Raw genomic sequence first — 20,289 nt, forward strand, 5'->3', positions numbered from 1 at the left:
TTCAGGTGCCTGGTTTTAAAGTTTTTAGAAAGGATAGAGAAGGTTCCAAGGGTGGTGTAGTAATGATATATATAAAGAATACTATTCAGTGTAACGGAATCCAGTGGGTGAATTGCCAGGAATTGGAATGCATTGGTTTAAACATTGTCTTATGGGAAGTCGTGGCCTAATGGTTAGAGAGTCGGACTCGTAATCGAAAGGTTGCGAGTTCGAGCCCCCGGCCGGCAGGAATTGTAGGTGGGGGGAGGGAATTTCCAGCGCTCTCTCCACCCTCAATACCACGACTGAGGTGCCCTTGAGCAAGGCACCGAACCCCCAACTGCTCCCCGGGCGCCGCAGCATGGCTGCCCACTGCTCCGGGTGTGTGTTCACGGTGTGTGTGTGTGTGTGTGTGTGTGTGTGTGTGGATTTGTTCACTACTCACTGCTGTGTGTGTGCACTTGGATGGGTTAAAGGCAGAGCACCAATTTCGAGTATGGGTCACCATACTTGACAATACGTCACGACTTTTATCTGCACAAATGTAATTTACTCTCATTGTAACTAATGGTCCCCATTTTTCTAATTGCAGTTTCTATGAAAATTGAGACTTTACTGAAAGAATGTAATTATCATGGGTGATTTCAACATTAATTGGGAAGATAAATCTACTATGAAAAATCTTAAGCAGATAACAGGTAGTTTTGATCTTAAACAATTAATTAGTGGACCTACTCGAATAACTCATTCTACTAAAAGTCAAATTGATCTTACTAATTACTTTACTAATAGACCTGAGTGAATTTTGAAATTCTGTAATATGTTAACTGGCCTGTCTGACCATAATAGGTTTCTGGTAACTAGGAAACTAAGAAGAGGTTTAGCTCATTTGTTAAGAAATGTGAATCCTTTGGGATACCAAAGAATAAACAAGAGAACTTTAAAGGTGCTATTCAGGGGGAAGTTATGAGGAAGATATATGAGGAAGATAGTGAAATTTTTACAAAAAGATTAGAAAATATTATTACTGATTATACCTGTAAATTTAATCATAGAAAGAAAAAGAATATGGTCCCATTGATAAATGTAGACATTCTGAATTTGATGAAAGAAAGGGATAATGCTTTGAAAACCTCACTTAATACTAAATTGAGGGTCCCACTTTATATTAGGTGGCCTTAACTACTAGGTACTTACATTTAAATTAATAATTTGGTACAATGCACTTAGTGTACATATGTTTTTACATACTTATATTTTTAAAAATACCTATATGTAATTGCATCTGTAATTAATTTCTGTAATTACATTTATAATCACACTGTTGACCCTTCCCTTACACCTTAACCCACCCTTAAACCAATCCATACCACCAAACCTGTCCCTAACCTTACCCGTATCCCACCTCAATAGCAGCAAAAGTGTTTTGCAATGCAATATGAGCACAACAAGTACATTGTACTTATTTTTTTTATCTAAGTACATAGTAGTTAAGGCCACCTAATATAAAGTGATATATTCCATATCCACCCAGATTTTTTCCTCACTATGATAGAAAAAGCAAGAAGCAATCCTAGAATCCTATGGAATCATTTAAAAAAAAATTAACAGGATGACAAAATGAAGATAAGAAAATTCTAGAACTTCAAGTAAAAGGGAAATTAACAAACAATCCAGCTGAGGTGGTAGTGATTTTTAATCATCATTTTGTTGATTCCGTAGAAACTATTACTCGTAGTTTTCCGCCTACGTATACTAATGTCTGTCCAGTTACAACAGTGGAGCCTGTTTTTAGAATAAGGCCTGTTAGTGATTCTGATGTTATGAGAACAATTAGATCTCTTAAATCATCTGGAGCAAAAGATGAATATGGCATGGATGTTGTTATGCTCAAAGAGTCTAGTTTGACCCTAATTAAACCTATTACTAAAGTTATTAATCTTTCAATTTCCCAGGGAACATTCTCAAGTGTTTGGAAGGCCAATTAGTATTTTACCCACTGTTTCTAAGGTTATGGAGAAACTAGTTGCAGAACAGATTAGTATTCTGTGTTTCATTGCATCCAATGCAGTTTGGTTTTAGAGCAAAACACTAAACGGAAACCGCAAATTGTTTTTTAATAGAAAATATTAAAACTTTCTTAGATAAAAGTGGTGTAGTTGGAGCAGTGTTCCTTGATTTAAAGAAAGCCTTTGACACCGTTAATCATAGAATCCTTATGTCTAAGTTATCTTTTAATTTCTCATCACATACACTTAACTGGATAGAGTCATATCTATCAGATAGATTTCAGTGTGTTAGAGAACAAAATCGCTTATCCAATGATTTAGGTACATCAACTGGTGTTCCGCAAGGATCTATCTTGGGTCCAATGCTTTTTGCTATGTATATAAATGATTTGCATGTCCTGGCATTAATATAAAAATGTATGCGGACGATACAGTAATTTATATACATGGTAATAGTCTGACACAGGTTGCAAATGAACTTACAAATTCTTTGGTTAATGTGTCGGCATGGTTAAAAGAGAATTGCTTACAACTAAATGTGTCCAAAGTCTTACAGTATTATTAAAGAGCTGGATGTTTACGTGTCAGTGGTGAGGCTGCTGGTAGTGCCTCAATATAAATATCTGGGAATACTGATTGATTCTAAATTTACATTTACAGCTCAAGTTAAAAAGGTTTGTAAGCAGGTTAAGTTTAATCTCTATAATTTTAAAGTTTATTAGAGATTACATGTCATTAGAGGCAGCTAAGATGTATATGTATTCTATGGTTATCTCTCACATGACTTACTGTTCAACCACCTGGTCTCAGGCGAGTTCAGTGACTCTAAAACCATTAGAGTCCTTACACAAACGTACACTTAGCGTCTAAGATATGAAATCGGTACATCATCATCATTGTCAAATACTGGAAAAATATAATTTGTTAAGTTGGGAAAACATGATTAAGTATGCAAATGTATGCTTGATGTATAAAACAATTTATGGTTTATCTTCTCCCCCTCTTAGTCAGATAGTTCATATCAGAACAACTGATTATCGCACTACAAGAGGCGCATTAAGAGGAGACTGTATCATACCACTTAGACAAAGTAAATTTAGTCAGTCTGCTTTTTGTGTCAAAGCTGCACGAGAATGGAATACTGTTCCGACAACTATAAGAGCGATCTAGACACGTTTTATTTAGAGTTGAACTGAAGAATTGGTTAATTAGTACTCAGATTTGTCAACACTAGAATCTTATATCTGCTAGCTATCCTATTATTGTTTGTATTTTGTTTGCATTGTTTTTAATTGATCCTATATAGTTCTCAAAACACTACTGTATGATTTGTATTGTGTAATTACTAAATGTTCTAGTATGTATTTTTAATTAAATTAATTTAGGGTGACTTGAAACATCTTGTCCAGGGACTACGGATGTAAAATAGCCTTTGGCTAATTCTGGTACATTTACAGGAATGTTTTATTAATGTACACTGTCCCTGTCAACTAAATAAATATTATTAATAAATTATACTGTGTACAGACAAGCAGATGAGTCCTGGATGCGAACGCAACTTGTTTTTCTTAAAGGGGTCATGTTGTTGAAACAACATAAATGTGTGTTGGAAGTGTTTGTACACATCCATCCTATAATGATAAAAATCCACTCAAGTGTTTTTTTTTTTAATTCCTATTTTAAAATCCCCTCTCTCAAATCAGGCTGTTCTGAGATTCCTGTCAGAATGACGTAGTTCTGCACAGGCTGTTCCCATGATAGTTGACAAGGCCATCTTCCCTTAGACCTGCACTGAGTGAGCTGAGAGCTGTCTACCATTGTGTCGACTCACAAGAATGTCTCAAGACAAGAATGTCTCAGATTAAGCGATTGAGGTGTTTTGTTGTTGGATGTAGTAATGAACATAGCAGTCGTCATTTACTCCCGACATCTGAGCCGCTGAAGACACAGAGAATTAATGTTACTTTCATTTTGAATGCGCAAATCCCGATCTGCCTAAATGCGTCTGTTCGCGCAAATCATTCGTGATCCAGCCTCACCTACAGAAGAAGGGAGTATAAGGGTTTTTTATGAATCTTTGCAAATCGCCTTTTCTAATAATGTGCTAGTTAGCCAGTTTCGCAGGCTGAAGTTTACAGTCTGCTCGTCATTCCATGGAAGAGAGGGGTGGGGTCAGCAGAGCTCATTAGCATTTAAAGAAACATGGACTAAAAACAGCTTGCTGAAAACAGAGCTAATTTTGACGGTAAAAAAAAAAAAGTTTTTTACATTACCATTGAGAAATTTTAACCAAAGTATGTTATAGACTTTTCATTAAGACCCTAAAGAATCATATCAACTTGTGGAAAATGGGCATCCGATGACCCCTTTAAAATGGTTTTCTATGGGTAAAATGTTTAACAGGTTAAACGTATTGCGCTAATTATTGGCTCATTTGCTTGTCTGTGCATAGAATGCTTTATTAATGATGCATTTACCAAGTTTGGCCTTTTAAAAACACTGCCTTAACGCAAGTGTTAAGTGTTGTCTGTATGGTATTCTATGGGAGGAAAACACTTAACGTGTAACTAAACGCATTGTGTTCTTATTACGGGCTCATCATCTTGTCTATATATAGTATGAATTAGTAATAATGTGTATACTGAGTTTGGCCTTTTAAAAACACTCTCCATTAACGCATTAAGCCAGGATGAGCATTATAGAATGTCCCCTTCAAGGATGCGTTCATTACTATAGCAACAGTAGACTCATGATGCATTGTTTGATGCAAAAAAAAAAAAAAAAAAAAATCTAACAATCATTGTTACAGGAACCACTTTTATGTCAAGATCACGAGAAAAGACAAGACACTTTTTGCTTCCATCGGAATAAATTAATTCTGATCGACGAATCTGAACATAGCGTTTACATGAACACTAAATAAAGTGATCGGGTTGATGTGAGCGTTTGTCACAAACTTCTGATCGGATTTAATCTTTTGACGTGCAAACTGCATGAATATACAGAGTTTCCCGCTGTTGTTGCATACCGTTTTAAAAAGCACACTTTGTATTTATCTAAATGTTACTTTGGGTCCTAATTAGGTGACGACGACCAGCACATGAACTGTTGTGCTGTGCTGCTTACTTTAGAAAGCCGTAAAAGTGCCCCTTTCCGCACTCAAAACCAGTCGTCTGTGGACGAGAGTCTTAAGCAAGGACTAGTTGGACGTTGTGCTGCTCTACTTCACAGACGCTGAGTGAAAGCAGAATTTTAGAATGACTGGACACTCATTTATGACACTTTATTCACCAAAGAGCAGTCATTACGCTATTTTTACATCACTGCATATGCGTATTTTCCAGTTTCGGGTTTTCAGTTCAATCAAGTGTTTACATGTCCTCTTGCTCAGATTACAAAAGGAATAAACCACCCCTTACAATATGATCGAAATTTTAATCAGATCTGGCCAATTCAATCCGATTGACGTGGTTACATGTGACTTTTTTTTATTCCGATTGTGCTTCTAGTCCTATTACAATCGGATTACTATGGTCCATGTAAACGCATCTAGTGTAACATTCAAAATGTAAAAAACAAAAAAAGAAACCCCAAAAAACTTTAATAAGATGTGGTGTTCACTTGAACAGAAAATGTACAGCTATTCAAAAAGATCCAAGTGCAGTAAAATCAAATATCGCAATACAATATGTGCAGACATGGCATCCAACTCACCACACTAACAAGTTTAAATTGTCACTGGGATTGATTGATTGATTGATTAATGGTGAAGATGATCATTGTGAAGAACACCATGGACAGTACAAAAAAATTCCAAAACTCAAAATATTGCAAAAGGAGTAGAGGAAGAGAGAGCTACAACCAGAGTAAAAATTTTCCATGTGAATGTGTCTATCATTTAGTTCAATAAAATATGTTTGAATATGAGGCCTTTTGACATGTCTGTAGTGTACACCAACAAATCAGATGGTTTGACATTCAGGACAGCAGTTACTTACAGCATGTCTAGCTGGTCTTACAAAGTCTTTCTTCTTTTCTGACTTCTTCCCAGCAATCTCTGGCCGCTGCATTGGTGAGCCCTCAGACTTTGAAGAGGCTGCAGAGAGAGTGAAAGAGCACAAGATTTATTTGCAGGTAGACGGGTAGGACACATCCAGATCACTTTTTCCCAAAGCTATAGGTCGCCACTGCTTGTAGAAAAAGCTCACAGAAATGCCTTATACAGGGGAAGAATCGCTTCAAGTTTTGATTTCATTTGTGTGGGTTTATGAGTGGCAATCTAATGTTTGGCACTCTAAATATTTTAATATACATCAACTAATATACACCTATAAAAATCAAGCATAGTGTTAGTTCTGGCAGGTTACGTTTGTCAAGCTTGCATCAGCTGACTCGCAGCTGATCCCCATCTACCTATAGGGATACAACACAAAGCACCCATATATAAGGTCCTTCAGTATTATCAGCAGCTTTTGCGTTGCTCAATAGATAATTACCCTCCTCTGTCCAGTCAGGATTTGGCCTCCTGATTACAGTTTGATTCAGACTAATTTCTAAAATGTTTACATTAAATTATTGAACATAAATAGTATCCACAATACATTTATGTTGGTTCTGTTTTGTTTACCCTAAGGGGGTTATCGCTGCTCTCATCCATGCTAGGCTGCATGGATGCACAGGGAGCTCTTGCCCAGAACAGAACCATACTGCCAATCCAAACTGTATGCTAATTGTCAATCATCATTGACGATAGTAGTCCTGACAGAATTTGGTTTATTAAAACAAAAAGTTAAATAAGGGCACATTAGAACACAGGTACTCACAATGAAAATGTTACCAACATTATCAAAATCAGATACTGATTCATGAAATTTTAGACTGACATACAGTATCCCAGACCTGACAGTGGCAGATGAAAGAATAAAGTTATGCAAAGTTAAATAAAGTTATGTGAGGATCCTGTTTGTGGACTTCAGCTCGGCCTATAACACTATCATTCCAGACCTCCTCCTGTCCAAACTAACTCAGCTCTCTGTCCCCACCTCCATCTGTCAATGGAGCAACAGCTTCCTGACAGACAGGCAGCAGCTAGTGAGGCTATGAAAATTCTCATCCAGCACCCGCACCATCAGCACTGGAGCTCCTCAGAGCTGCGTTCTCTCCCCACTGCTCTTCTCCCTCTACGCAGACAAGGTAAGGAGCTGGCTGTATGGTGCAGTCTTAACAACCTGGAGCTGAACACGCTCCAAACTGTGGAGATGATCGTGGACTTCAGGAGAAACCCCCCTGCTCTCCAGAATGGAATTTTATTTTAATTTTTTTACTATCTGTGTCTTGTCCTGTTGCGGTCATTCTGTCGCACTGTGGAGCTACTGTCACTAAAACAAATTCCTTGTATGTGCAAACATACCTGGCAATAAAGCTAATTCTGATTAATATGTCATTTGATCACGACTTGACATCAAGATTTAAAGACAACTCCTTCGATGTCAACAAATAGGCACTACATTTCCTGTTTAAATAGTAATACGTTTGGGAGATTTTTAATTGAAAAGAGGTCATGAATTGAGGAATCACATTTTATCTTTTGACATAAGAGATCATATAAAAACGTTTTTCAGAACTCAAAATGTCCGTGTCGAAACTGTTTTTATTGGAACCAAACGACTGTCAGAACGACTCCCTTTCAACTTCCAGGTTTTTACATTTATACAGAGGAATACATCAGCACAAGATGCCTGAACAGACACAGACAACTTCAGAATTTACCAATTTACAATTTTGCTGTTGACCATCAATGATTAAATTCCACTATACAAAGAGCACCAATTTGGGATTATAGCATTAAAAATTAAACATTACAGTATGTATGTGTTTAATTTTTACTTTTTATTCATGACATAAGAGCAGGAGTGTCCAATCCTGCTCCTTCAGGGCCAGTATTCCTGCAAAGTTTAGCCTCAGCCAGCTTCAACATACTTGCCTGGAAGTTTAGTGTTAGTGGCTAGACTCGATAATGTCTACTAAGGTTTCTGACACCACTAAAATGGCTGTCCCCTCAAATAGGGCCCTGTTTAAGGGTATAGGGGGCAATTTTGGGCACAGGGAGTGAGTCTGAAAACCTTGATTTACTCTGGTTCAGGTGTGGCCCTCCAGGAAGAGATTTGGACACACCTGCATTGAATCATGTTTGTAAGTGTTGAATTAGTTTGTATGTCAGTGTTTTATTTAAAAAACAAAAAACTACTCACAACGGACCCTGAACTTCTCCCCTGAGGTGGCCTGTGATCCAGTCTGAGAGCTGGAGTTACTGGAGCCAGAGGAACTCCCACTACCTGGTCTAGATGAGAGCCGTTCAACTCGCTCCCACAGCAGCCGTGGCTCCACGTTACTAAAGGGATGAGAGGTCAAAAGACAAAATTACGGAAATGTTCCTGAGAAACATAAACTTGTACATGTAATGTCAGAGGTGAACATTCTGCATAGAAATTATGTTAAAGATCACACATTCCAGCATTCCTCTGTCCAGCTTGGTTGTTATGCAGCCCAGGTTGTAGTGGAGAATCTTGACGGGACAATACAGGAGATCTGGATGTTGTTCTTATTGGCACCTTGCAGGAAAGTAAGAAGAGGATCTTGTAAATATTACGTGCATATTAGATTACATTTGATTTTGAAGCAATTAGCACAAATTACTACTTGTATAACAACAAGCAGCATTTTGAAGGATCAAGCAGTTTTAAAAAGTGGAGAAAATGACCAAACATGGCAAATTTAAAAGAACCAGTCTTGATGATGTGTTGGTAATAAATGTTAACACACAGTTAAACAGTGTTTTAGATCACTGCTTCCAACGAGCATAGTTTGGTATGGAATGATATTCCGGACATTATTCAAACGGAATTGCAAATTGTATTTGCAATTGCGTTTTCAATTTGTGGACGCATAAAATGTGACAATCCAAACGCAAATGCAAATCGCGCATTACCGTTTGCATTTTAATTTAAGCGAACGCACAGTGACTGCCAAATTTAAAATGGAAATGCAAAGTCCGTTTGCATCTGTGTTTCCCATATCTTACGAGTATTGACCCAGTCATATTTAAATAGCAATTTCAATTACCACGTCTGCTTTTTCACTTTCTCAGCGTCGCGTATGTAGCCAGCCAAAACTCAAATGGAATCGCAATTCCCTTTGTATTTCCATTTCCGATGCCTTACACGGAAAACCTGTCAATCAGTGTCAAGGGTGGGATTATGCTATGGGGCGTGTTCGTGTTGGGACGTGACGTCACTCACAGTCAACCGCATTTGGCGGACCATGCGTTCAATGGGTTTACGTAAAATGTGTTGATCAGAAGATCGGGCAGTTTTTTTATGTACAATTTTCAATTTAATCTCGTAATGGAGAAGTCAATCTCTCAACTGCTGCGAGAGGCGGCTGCAGCTCTGGAACAATCAACATCGGACGTGTCTCCATCGAGTGCTCCTTCCCCTGTGATGATACGCACAATAGTGTTGTCACGATACTGGAATTTCTAACTTCGATACGATACCTTGAAAAATATCGATATTCGATACCATTTTCGATACCACAGAGAAAAAAACTGCCACAATATTAAGGGGGTATTTTTTTTTATTTAAAGATAAATGTAACAAGTCGAGAACATGCGGTGTATTTTACATGAACAAAAAATGTCTTGAGGTACTGCATTTGTTTTATTTATTAATCTTTTATTAATCTTAGTAAAATTTTAATTGAAACTAACGTTTACTAATATATATACTAATTAAAATCCAAAGTTCTATTTGTTGATATTCTCATTTGCTTCATAACCAAAATATTTACAGATATAGGGCCCTATGAAATCCGTTTTATTTTTCCCCAATTTCCATTTTATTTTTTTCTACATTCAATTTTTTCCATTTTAATTTTTCTGGATTCCCGTTTTTTCCCGTTTGAATTTTTCTGGACTCTTTTTTTTTAATGGTCAAATTAAATGCTATTAATCTAAAAGCATGACTAATTCATTAAAATCATGAAAATTATACAATTTAACATTTAATTTATTAAAAGTGTAACAAAAATGACACGTTTAGGGCCGTATGAAATGTTTTATTTTTTTCCTCACCTTATGTTTTATAGTTACCAAATTCTGTGTTTTAGCATGTCTATTATTTGAATGCATACAAACAATTTTTATTTATTCTTACAGTAGCCTTATGAAATGTTTTCTCCCCCTCAGAAATTCTGTGTTGTGTATTTAAATTTTACTGGATATCAGATGAAGGCATAAAACTATTTTAATTAATTTATATTTGAATTAAAGAAAATTAAACATTTACATTTTTGGCAAATGAAGGGGATTTACTATTAAAATTTAAATATTTTGTGATTATTTCTTTAAAAAAAAATTAACAGTAGTAGTAAGTAGTAGTATTATGTACATTCTACTAAATAATAGTAATATAGCCTATTTCTGGCACACAGTCTTTAATAGGCTAAGTTAAACAGAGTTAAACCTTTTATTTTGACGGGTTGCCGTGAATACTTTTAAAGTTCTGTGTATGATATGACGCTAGTTTTACTCAAATTAAATGGTAAAATGCTCATAAAGTGCCTTTCAGATCAGTTCTGGAGATATTGTTGATGTATTTATGTCCTCATTGAGACGGCAGACGCTGAAATCACCCCGAGCGCCACATTAATAAACAACCAACCGCACGTGCAGCACATTCACACAGAGACGCGCAGAACATGCAGGGTTCATATTTAAATAGACGTTTTGCAGCTTAATATTTACAGATACTAGTCCATATCGCGATTTGATTTAAGTGTAATGACCTACTTTTGATTAATTCATCCAAACTTTGACAAATTCCGTGACATTCCGCGTTAAACTGTAAATTCCGTGTTTATGACTGGATTCCGTGCGCGTTCTCTGCATCGCGGAGATCATAGATCCCTACAGATAGCGCTCCTGCTGTGTTCTTTAACAACCAGAGCAGTCATCTTTCTATTCACTTCACTTTTGCCATTTATCCAGAGCGAAGGAGACGAGTGCGGTCACGTGTGGTGCTTGTCCACGCGCCTTTGGAGAGAAGTGAAAGTGACAGCTCGGCTAGTATCGGTGTATCGATACGTCGGGAAATTAATATTGGTACCTTTCAGATATTTATCGAAATATCGATATTTTTGACAACACTAACGCACAACACAGACTCGCGCACCCTTGAAGCTTATTCTGTAATTAACTAGAAATTCAACCCATTCTGGTATTTAAGCATTTTACAAATAAAACCTGAACCTTTAATATAAAACAACCTGAGAGATTAACTTCTCCATTACGAGATTAAATGAAAATTGTACATAAAAAAACTGCCCGATCTTCTGATCAACACATTTTACGTAAACCCATTGAACGCATGGTCCGCCAAATGCGGTTGACTGTGAGTGACGTCACGTCCCAACACGAACACGCCCCATAGCATAATCCCACCCTTGACACTGATTGACAGGTTTCCGTGTAAGGCATCGGAAATGGAAATACAAAGGGAATTGCGATTCCATTTGAGTTTTGGCTGGCTACATACGCGACGCTGAGAAAGTGAAAAAGCAGACGTGGTAATTGAAATTGCTATTTAAATATGACTGGGTCAATACTTGTAAGATATGGGAAACACAGATGCAAACGGACTTTGCATTTCCATTTTAAATTTGGCAGTCACTGTGCATTCGCTTAAACGAAAATGCAAACGGTAATGCGCGATTTGCATTTGCATTTGGATTATGTCACATTTTATGCGTCTACAAATTGAAAACACAATTGCAAATACAATTTGCAATTCCGTCTGAATAATGTCTGGAATATCATTCCATAGTTTGGAGCTACCTTGTGTCAAACTTAAAAACATTACACATTAAGTTTATAAAATGATACCTTAATTTTTACTCTTCGTCAGCGGTTTTCAAAACGATTTTTATTTTTTTACTGTTTTTGGCCTAATCGACACGAAAACATGAAATGCTCTTGTTGCGTCATGCCGACATCACGAGGTCAATATGTTAACATGATGTGTGATTGACTGGACATTTCAACTCGGATGTTCACACTTCCAACCTTGTCTGGAATGTGGCATAACGACCATCTCATACGTGCCAGTATTCATCTTTTTTTAATGTGTTTATTTTTAAAAACATTCTGTGCAGTGTTGCCAAGTCCACGGAATTGGGCTACTTTCAAACTTTTGCCGCGGATTGTTTTTCATGTTCGCAGGTTGAAGCGACCCCAATAATGTGAAATTTAGCACCTGGAATGCAAATTTTACCAGGGGAGCCCTGCCAAAAAATTTATATTTTACCACCCGGAACGCGATGTTTACCAAAGGACCCCCCTTCAAAAGCTTTTGAGTAGCAATTGGGCGGGTTTTGTTGTGAAAACCTGGCAACCCTGCTTCTGTGGCTGGCTATTTTCATGGAGAGAAAATTTTACGGTAAAACTATGGCTGTTTACACTAGTGCGTTTTCGTTTTAAAACACATAACTTCTGCTACGGTTACGCCTATCTTTTACACTACTCCGGCGTTTTCAACCCTCAAAAATTGAGACTTTCGGAAACGTTGCAGACCTCATTTTAGTTTGAAAACTCCAGGGTTACATTTCAGTGTAAACGGACCAAAACGGAGACTTTTGAAAAAGATGGCATGGCTGCCCACATTCGCTCTCCGTGTCCTTGGCGACCGTGTAAACAATAACATCATGCTCATTGTTGTACCATAGATTTGTTAGATATAGATAGGTAGATTCCCCATTCGACCGGTCCAAGCACGTAGATGCATCCACCATCTAAATAATGAGGAATTTAGACAGATCAACCACACTCGAACAAACCTGGGTGGCTTGTGTACGTCAAGCACATTTGAGCTTCCATTATTTATATGTGCATAAAAGCCTAAATAAAATGTGTTCAACATACTGAGCGATCATGTCTTTTTAGCAGACTTGAATTAAAGCACTCAATTCATATTCAGTCTTTCATGTTGTCTTTATGAACTTTTTGAAGCTTTAAAGTTTTTAGTTGAATAGACTTTAAATGGAGGGACAGAAATCAGGTTTCATGAAAACATTGACTTTTAAAAAGGAAAAATAATCTTTGGGTTTGGAAGGTGAGTAACTGATCACAATTTTATTTGAGGGGGGTGCACTATCTATTTAAAAGTATTGAAAACAAGATTTTAGCCTATACGATTGAAGAGTTATGGGTGAAAAGATAAATGTACTCAACATAGTGCAACTTAGTGCAAGACAGATGTCTCTAAAAATGAATCCATGGTCCCTTTTCTTACCCTCGGGGGCACCTCTTCATCAATAGTCTGCTCAGGGGCCTCATGGCCCCTGGATTGAGGAGGTTGTGGGTGGTCAGGGTATGAAGGGTGCACTGGGTGGTGCTGGTGAGAGGAGTCCTGAGAGCGAAGATGAAGATGTGCAAAACTTGGAACAGGATCACTGAAGGACTGGGAGCGAGACACATGGGGTGCAGATGAGTTGCTCTTTAGAGCAGCTAAGTGAGACCACTGGACCTTTCAGGGAGGGGGAGAGAACAACAGGTAAGAGTGACACGGAGGGTATAGGCACACTGAGCAGTCAATGAGTGAGCAACTGTGAAATATGAGGGAGACTATTAATTCCCAGATGACAGAAGAATTATGTCATCCAGAACCTTTTAACAGTTCAGTTTCACTCACATGTCTGTCACGCGTTTCATCATGAGTCTTAGGTGACACAGTAAGCATTACCAGGGGTGGGAGGGAAAAAAAAAAAAGATTATCCAATGAATTGTGATTCTCTCTTTAATGTTTTTAAGTTTATTGTTTGTGCGGTGGCACTTGTGTGCACTAAAAACAACTGTATTCTTCTTGCTGTCAATTAGGCACTGTGTAGTGGCGAGACCAATCAGACACATAATTGTTTTGTTTTTTTAATTTAATGAATAATCCAACAGATCTCTCACCATGTGATAAAACTAGGTGCCAATGTAAACTAACACCCAGATGCAGAACAGAGGCCAGTTGTATAAAAACAGCCACTATGCTGTGTTTTAACAACTGGTTTTATCAACTAGCAGTTAGGCAAGGGGTAATCAGTTTCACGTTTCAGATTCAAATTGCAGATTAAAAAAAAAAAAAAAAAAAATCAATCATAAAATCAAATTGATTCTAGAATCAGAATTGGACCAGATTGTGAGGTGTCTAAAGATTCCCACCCCTAACTATTATGATGTGTTTACACCTAAGAAAAAGACATGCTGTATAAAACAAACACACAAAGTAACCGAACAGACACAAAGGTATTAAAATGGTACCCCTTACGAGTTGACATTTACACTTTTAGATTTAAACAATGTGAATAACCTTCTTACAACTGTTAAACAGAGACAGAGACAGATGGGAGGAGAAATAGGAAAAATAGGAGTGAGTTCTCTCAAGTTACTTGTGGTTCCATAGGCCTGTGCATGCCTGAAGACTCAGTGGAGGAGTTTTCATTGGTGTACAGTTCAGATCCTTGCGGCAAAGGCGGTTGTTTGGGTGGAGCAGTATGAGGGGTGCCCTGAAGATTCTTACGATACCTCTCATCAGCCTGAGAGATGGACAAACAGGGTGATAAAGTAGGATCAGCAGGTATCAAGACAACAGTCAGGATATGCTCCTCATGACATCATGCTAATATTTGACAGCCTGACTGAGACAATGGATAAGTGGGAATATACAACAGAGGAAGCTATATTATGATATATATGACAAATCTGTGTAAGTATAGCACATAATCTAACACTATATGCCATCAACATTAATTTTAAACAACTTTTTTTATAACAAACTTTTATAAACAGAACTTAAATAAATGTAAAGGTTTCAGGATAAATACAACTACAAAAGATAATACATAATAAAATGAGCTTGCCAAAACACAACAATACTATTCTTCATAAGAGGTCATGGTTCAGTTCATGGAAAGAGCATTTTCTAAATTCCTTCATTTCATTAATCTATAAAAAGAAAAGCCCCTTGTGAATGAAACTAAGCAAACAAAAAAAATAGCTACAAACAGCATTAGTGCATGTTGGGGGAGTGCATCATATGTAGATGTGTTCAGGCCTCTCATAACCCTACAAAGGATATGGCGTTTAAAGAATGGAAAGGTGGAATGTATGAATGTCTTTGGGGGCAGGATTCATCAAATGTGACGTCTGGTGCAGATTGGACCTTATAATTTTAAAATAGCACAAAATTTGCAGATATATATCAAAATGATTGACTTCCTGTTAGGTTTATAGTATAGGTCAAATAAACTTTTTATAGGTGTTATGATGTGCCTACCGAATTTCATCAATGTATGTGAAGGTTGAATGCATTCAGACTGAAATTTGATCTAAAATCACACAAATGGGGGGGGGGGCCTGTCTACTGCCTTATTAAGTAAACAGACAGGTTTTTATGCATAGTTAATAGATGTACATTATTAGGTTACTTTGACCATCGCCCACTAGATCAACTAACAATCTATAAAAGATGAGAATCAAGATATTTCATGATATAGTTAATGAATTTGGGAATGTTGCGAATAAAAAGGAAAAAACTAAACCTTAATGTACAGCTAAATCTTATATTAGACAAACCAACAATCACTATAATTTGAAGAACAAAACACTATTAAAACATAAAACACATACAGCCTTTATCCTGAAGGGCTGAAACAATGACAACTGAAACAAAGGTTTTTAATACCAGTAGTTTGGCCTGCTCCTGCAGCAGCTGTTGCTGAAGGATTTCAAGATGTCTTTGCTCCTCCTCGAGCTGCCGGTGGATAAACTCCTGTCAAACAGAGACAAACAGAATCAGTGTTTAGCTTAAGTTCCATGTCATTATAACTGTGAGATACTTATAAAGTCACCTGTTCAAGGTCAATCCTTCTCTTTTCCTCTTCAACTCTCCTGCGCTCTTCTTCCTCTTTACGCCTAAGTTCCATTTCCTCCTTGTGTCTTTTGTCCTCCTGCTCCTTGCGTCTTTGCTCCCGCTCTTGCTGCCGTCTCATCTCACGCTCCCGTCGCTGTTGCTGTCAAAGTCAAGAGACTTTTGATCTTAACTTTTTTGATCCACTTCAAATGTTGACTACTGTATTTGAAATCTATGCATCAAACAGTCAAATCCCATACTGAATGCTGTTAAAAATGTCCTATACATGTAATGTGTGTAGTGGACAGCACATTCCAGGGCCCAGTTTATGGCGGAACCCCTCTCTGACAACAATAGTGTAAGAAGGTTTGCTGATTGGATCTTGGAGGACTAACATAAGCAAAACCTTAAACTGATGCAAAACTACAACACACACATCTTATACTTATTCAAAGAAATAAGTATTCTCAGTGACAGCGATGTGTAGTGCAAAACATCTTACACAAACTCAGCTGTTAATGAACAAATGAATGCATGTATGACAGTTCAATCTTTTCCATCATGTTTGGACTTAATGTGTTCGTAACATTGCCAAAGGTATTCTGGTTGTGATTTGGAAAGTGAGAAATGCACTAGTAAAACATTAGTGACACTTTCCTAACTTTGTGATTGGACTATGCAAATTAAGTTCCACAGGAGGAAAGAAGGGTGGGCCACACCATGTCCTCCCCTTGTGATGGAAACGGCCAATCACAGCACGGAAATGGAGAAGCGCTAAATTGCAATCTCCTCCTCATTGGAAAGGGAAAAATGTACCTTCCCAAAAGACACTCCCTCTTCTGAGTCTCAGTCCTGTAAGGGAGAGGGACACTAACAGGTCAACCACCATTCTGAGTCCCGTGAGGGGAAAGACATTAACCAATACACCGTTCTGAGTCTCCCATCCAGAGAGACAGAAACAGGCATTCTTGTTCCAGACCCTTTGGTGCTCCAGGAGATTAACATCCTACAGAGCTTCATATTCAAGGATTCCTGCTCCTTTCCCCACTTGCATTGTTACCAGCACAACCAGTGGATGAAGTCACTGCCACCGTACTGCTCACTCAACCACAGAGAACGTAAATATCACTTATCCAAACCTCTTCCAGAGACCTTGGCATTGTTTTATATTGCCAGTATATGATTTTTATAATTTACATTAGATATTACATAGCTGACCGCCGTTGACAAATAATTTTTCTCGTATTTGCTTGATGCATAATAAGGTTCTTCACCTTATTTGTTTCAGAGTAGCAACTGCTTATCTTTCCAGATAGCATAGCTCTGACATAGCAACACCCAACATAATCACTAGAGATCGACCGATATATCGATTTACCGATATTTAAGCATTTTACCATAATTGGAGATCAGTTTTGTAATATCAGATTTACTTAATAAAGTTATAACTTTTACCACAACTGAATCCCTCATGAGTCTCACATGCCGTTTCATTGATGATCAATGAATTCGCAGACAAGTAATTCTAAACACAAAAGCAATGACTGGATCACACACTGGGGAGTACATTAGTGAGATGTTCTTGGGAATGCTGGAAGAATGGGAAATTGACAAAGACAGAGTGGTTCTTGTTCTCAGGGACAGTGGTGCTCACATTGTCAAAGGTATGAGAATTGCTGAACTGCCTGACATGAGCTGCAGTGCCCACATATTACAGCTTGTTGTCAATGATGGCCTCAACTCACAAAGAGCTGTCCAAAATATTCTGTCAGTGCTGAGAAGCTGTGCTACCCATTTTAATCATTCATTACTAGCCAAACAGCAGTGATCCAACAGGACCTTGGGCTACCTGCACTTTCCATCATTCAGGCTGTGCCAACCCGATGGAATTCCACCTTGCACATGCTGGTCAGGATGCTACAGCAAAAAATGTCTTTGAACATATTTGCCAGTGAGCACGGTGGGTTCACTAGCCTGAGTGCTGAGCAGTGGAATATTGTCAGTAATCTTATTGACACCCTTTCTCCAGTGGAAGAGGTCACTCTTGAGATGAACCACTACGAAAGTTCAACGCCATGCATCATCCCATCTGTCAAAGTTCTGAAGATGTTGCTCAGCAGCCAAGGTCCCTCCTCTCATGGGATTAAAACAATGAGACAGGAGATGCTGGAGAGTCTCACCAGACGGTTTGCAAAAGTGGAGGAGGTGAAATGTGCAGTCCTTGCCTGTCTTCTGGATCCAAAATACAAGGCACATGCCTTTTCATCTGACACCACACTGTCAAATGTAAAAGAGTGGCTTAAGGAAGAGACCGAGACCTTACACGAGAGCTTTTTTTTTGCAAGGAGGGAGGTGTTTAGTGGAGGGAGGGAGGTGTTCAGTTCAGTGGTGTTGTAATCATAGTGTCAAAAACAGAAGTATAACAGTAAGTAAATATCGGTTCTGCATATCGGTTTATCGGGAACAAACAAATTATCGGTATCTGTTCTAAAAAAATAAATATCGGTCGATCACTAATAATCACTTGCATTTTATGCATCTTATGCACTTTATTCCTTTTCCATTCATGGTATTCCCTTAGAAGTTGTGATTACTCTTGTCTATCTTTTGTTAAAATTAATTTTATTGCACTTGTGTCTTCCTTGTGTTGATGATACAGAAAGAGGTTCTACAAGTTAGGTAACCCACCAATCTTTCTTATGTGATGTACTCATAACTGCACCTTAAGTGACAAGTAATCCAAAAATCATAACGTCATCGGTGACGTGAGTATCCATCACCACACTATTTAGCCTCCCTAGGTGGTGAAAGCAAATTCACTACATGTGCCTGCCTTGCATAATGATCATTACACATTTAAACTTAAGCATTCACTTAACCATTTTTATTTCTATGCACTTTCAATGTTCATTGCACTAGTGTTTATATATCTTAATTTATAGCTTATTCATATCCATTTGTAATTATTTTCATAGTTTTTGCTCAGTGTACATACATTTACTGCACAATCCATCTGTATAGTATGTTCATATCACCCATCTGTATATCATACTGATAGTATTTAAAAACTTGTAAATTATGTCCATAGTACTACTGCCTTATCTGTATATTCTGTACATATGTAACATATTGTAGGCACTGTATATCCTGTACCTCTGCTTATTGCACTTCTGGTTAGATGCTAACTGCATTTCGTTGCCCTGTACCTTACATGTGCAATGACAATAAAGTTGAATCTAATCTAATCTAATCTAACCACTTAACATTAGCCAATACATTCGTATTAAAATCAACTGAATTAATAGGCAGCACAGGACCACAAAGAACAAACTCAATATTATAAACAGAATTCCTCCAAAAAAAGTTTGTTAACGTGTCACAATATATAAAGGTACTGTTGTTCGTTGCCACAGCAACCACCTACAATTCCATTTTCTCCAAAATCACACAAACACACACGTACGTTCATGCAGAACAAGTATAAGCAAGATTAAAGCCCCGTTCACGCCAAGAACAATAACTATAAAGATAACGATAATAGCGTCCACACTAGCGTCTGTTTATTCTAAGCGTGCACTCATCTGCCACTTTAAATTCTCGAGCTTGTGACAGTAGGATGGATTCTGATTGTCTGTCAATGTTTGTATCGTTTAACAGAAAATCTAGTTCTGAAAGTGATTCCAACGATATAGTTTCTTAACGGGCCTTAAGACAATAATAACATTATTTATATCGAAGCCCAACCTCCTCAAGTCGTCTTCTTTGCTCCTTCTGCTGTTCAATGCGTTTCTGTCTCTCAGCCAACAATTGCCGCTTATATTCCTCCTGTTCTCTGAGTTGCTGTTCCTGGAGTAGCTGTTGTCTCCTCAGTGCCTCTGATCGCTCCTTATTCTCTTGCTGCAGACGAATGAAGTCACGTCGCAGAGTAGATTCACCAGGCACGTTCACTATAGAACTAAGGGGATATATCAGTAAGAATTGCGACAAACCACCCAGGAATACACTGAAAGTTTCAAGATACATCTCAAGCTAAGTATTTGTTACTTTGGAACAAAAAAAGGTTTGCCAAGTTTTGTGATACCTGGGTTCTCCTTCCTGTTCTTGTGCCTCTTCTTCCTCTTCTTCACTTCCACTGTACTCATATTCCGTCTCATCTGAAAGGAGAAAGAAATTAATCAAAAATCTGATTTGCTTTAAAAAAAAAAAAGAATTCATGCAAAATACTTCAACTCAGCTTTACAATGTGAAATAAAACACTACAAATTTCAGATAACAGAATTACACAGTTGGCAACCTTTATATGTTTTTGAACTACATTATATGCAGTGGTATTGGTACTGTCTGTGTTT

The 20,289-nt window shown here is 37.7% G+C and overlaps 1 protein-coding gene across 3 annotated transcripts in view; it reads right to left on the reverse strand.

Moving 5' to 3' along the window:
- Positions 1 to 20,289, reverse strand: part of LOC306872818 (mitogen-activated protein kinase kinase kinase kinase 4-like) — an 88,004-nt gene that overhangs the window by 19,897 nt on the left and 47,818 nt on the right. For 2 of the 3 annotated variants that reach the window (XM_079421675.1, XM_079421676.1), the window contains exons 11-19: positions 20,022 to 20,094; positions 19,685 to 19,895; positions 15,939 to 16,100; positions 15,773 to 15,859; positions 14,478 to 14,624; positions 13,334 to 13,567; positions 8,496 to 8,599; positions 8,240 to 8,379; positions 5,987 to 6,084 (exon numbers count right to left, since the gene is read on the reverse strand). In XM_079421675.1, the coding sequence (XP_079277801.1) occupies positions 5,987 to 6,084; positions 8,240 to 8,379; positions 8,496 to 8,599; positions 13,334 to 13,567; positions 14,478 to 14,624; positions 15,773 to 15,859; positions 15,939 to 16,100; positions 19,685 to 19,895; positions 20,022 to 20,094 (1,256 nt within the window). Of the gene's footprint in view, positions 1 to 5,986; positions 6,085 to 8,239; positions 8,380 to 8,495; positions 8,600 to 13,333; positions 13,568 to 13,732; positions 13,760 to 14,477; positions 14,625 to 15,772; positions 15,860 to 15,938; positions 16,101 to 19,684; positions 19,896 to 20,021; positions 20,095 to 20,289 lie in introns of all 3 variants that reach the window. The other variant, XM_079421674.1, reaches the window with a different exon arrangement.

This window comes from Barbus barbus (genome assembly GCF_936440315.1).
Source record: "Barbus barbus genome assembly, chromosome: 7".
NCBI lineage: Eukaryota > Metazoa > Chordata > Actinopteri > Cypriniformes > Cyprinidae > Barbus > Barbus barbus.